This window comes from Numida meleagris, unplaced genomic scaffold (assembly GCF_002078875.1).
Source record: "Numida meleagris isolate 19003 breed g44 Domestic line unplaced genomic scaffold, NumMel1.0 unplaced_Scaffold1438, whole genome shotgun sequence".
In the NCBI taxonomy this organism is placed as follows: Eukaryota; Metazoa; Chordata; class Aves; order Galliformes; family Numididae; genus Numida; species Numida meleagris.
Genome location: NW_018363226.1, coordinates 1 through 1,956, shown reverse-complemented (window position 1 = coordinate 1,956; position 1,956 = coordinate 1). Strand labels below are relative to the sequence as shown.

The window sequence follows — 1,956 nt, the reverse complement described above, 5'->3', positions numbered from 1 at the left end:
TCATCTGCTCTACGCTGGGCTCGTATCACAAGGTTTGGGGTCTGCGTAGCTCCCACTCCATGCTCTCGAGGACCTGCAGAGCCTCCACCTCCTCCAAAACCACGTGTGGAGGAGATGCCTGTCTCCGTGCGCCCATCCAACCTGCAATGGGAGCCCAGCCCATGTGTGCTTGCTGCCATCACCTCCTTGTACCAGCTCCTTCCCCACTGGGGAACCACTGGAGCAACTGGGAAGGATCCAAGGACCCCAAAATTGAGGGAAACAGAGCAGCCATCAACTTCTGCTCCAGCCTTGCATGGGAACCACTGGGAAGGGTCTGTTTTCAGGGCAGTTTAACTCGGCGCCTGGCTGATGGCTGCAGATGGGTCCTACCTGTCTGCAAGGGGGATACGGATCCCAGCCTTGGAGCTGGCGGGGCTCATTGAGAGGACTTTATCCTGGCATCCCTTTGGGGACAGTGTGTGACACTGAGGGGTGACAGTCACTAATTAGTGATCAGGGGTAAGTAATACAACATGCGGAGATGACATCACAGCACTACAACCACAGGAGGAACTCACAGCAGCTCTCCAGCTGCTTCCTGTGCCCACTGCAGTCTCGCTGTCCCCAAGCTGATCCTGCCTCATGGCACCAGTGGCGCTGACCCTCATCCTGGGTGAGTGACAATGGGGACGTGGTGCCACGGGGGTTGGTGGCCCTGTGAGAGACCAGGACTGTGTCCCTTGCAGGTTGGTGCCTGATGGCAGCCAGCAGGGAACAGCACCGTGAGTATGGGGACAGGGGGAGAATGGGGGCAAAGGGAGGGGGATGTGGTGAGGGGTCCATCAGAGGGGTTCTGGAGGGTGTGCAGGGACTAGGCTGACTGCTGTCCCCTGTCCTAGAGCTCCGACCCTCCCTGTGCCTGCACCCCAACCAGGGGGTGTCCCTGGGAGACAATGTCACCCTACAGTGCCACTTGCCCCAGCTGGCTGCCCGGGTCATGCTCTACCAGAACAGACGCTGGAGAACCGAGAAGGAGAACGAGAAGAGGCAGCCCACAGTGGAGTTCTCCTTTCTTTACACAAAGTGGACAGACATGGGGGTTTACTGGTGCCAATACCAGGTGTTGGATCCACCCAAAACATCAGAGAAGAGTAACCCCGTGGAGCTGGTAGCGACAGGTGAGGTTACTGGGGACAGGGACTGGTCCTGGGTTGTCTCCTCAAGTACATTTCACATCACTAATTGCTCTCTGCACACAGATCACATGTATCCACCACCTGGCATTTCCCTGAGCCCTGAGGAACATGTGGAGATGGGGACCAATGTCACCATCCACTGCTGGAACCATGGCACCTTCTTCCTGCACAAGGATGGGCACTCAGCCCCTGTCCAGTGCCAGGACCCCAAAGGTGGGGGCACAGCCACCTTCATCCTCTTTGGGGTGACCCCAGCCGACGCTGGCACCTATCGGTGCTCCTACCGCCCCGGGGGCTCCTACTTTCTGTCCTCATCCCTTGGGGACAACGTGACACTGAAGGTGACACCCGCAACTACACCCCCAGGTAGGTCTGAGCTCCCCTATTTAGCTGTCCCTGGTGTCACTCATTTGTGACAGTGTCACTACATCACATCCTCGTGGAGGTGATGGCCTGCAATGGGGAGATGCACGTTCTCAAACCCCACAGGTGCTGAGAGGATGTCCCGTGGGAACCTGGTGGTGGCAGTGGTGAGGGGCTGCGCTGCCGCCCTCGTCTTTGGCCTGGGCCTCTACTTCATCCTCGATGCCCGCAGCTTCTGGATACGGAGAGATGAGAGCCCTTGTGGGGAAGGCGCTTGAATTATTTTGATACCCAACAGAGTACCTTTCGATCCCCCCAAGTGTCTACTGCTTCCTCTTTGATATCGTCTATACCCCCAGTCTCTCAATCCCCCTTTCCATCCTCTACACATCCCCCTAGGTGTGCCCTTCCTCAT

At 57.6% G+C, this 1,956-nt stretch overlaps 1 protein-coding gene across 1 annotated transcript; it reads left to right on the top strand.

Moving 5' to 3' along the window:
• The first annotated feature begins 330 nt into the window (after positions 1-330).
• Positions 331-1,936, top strand: LOC110390597 (leukocyte immunoglobulin-like receptor subfamily A member 3). The gene is made up of 4 exons (XM_021381983.1): positions 331-764; positions 882-1,160; positions 1,242-1,544; positions 1,668-1,936. The coding sequence occupies exons 1-4, from the start codon at positions 740-742 to the stop codon at positions 1,817-1,819; spliced, it is 759 nt and encodes a 252-aa protein (XP_021237658.1). The 5' UTR covers positions 331-739; the 3' UTR covers positions 1,820-1,936.
• The last annotated feature ends 20 nt before the right edge of the window (positions 1,937-1,956 follow it).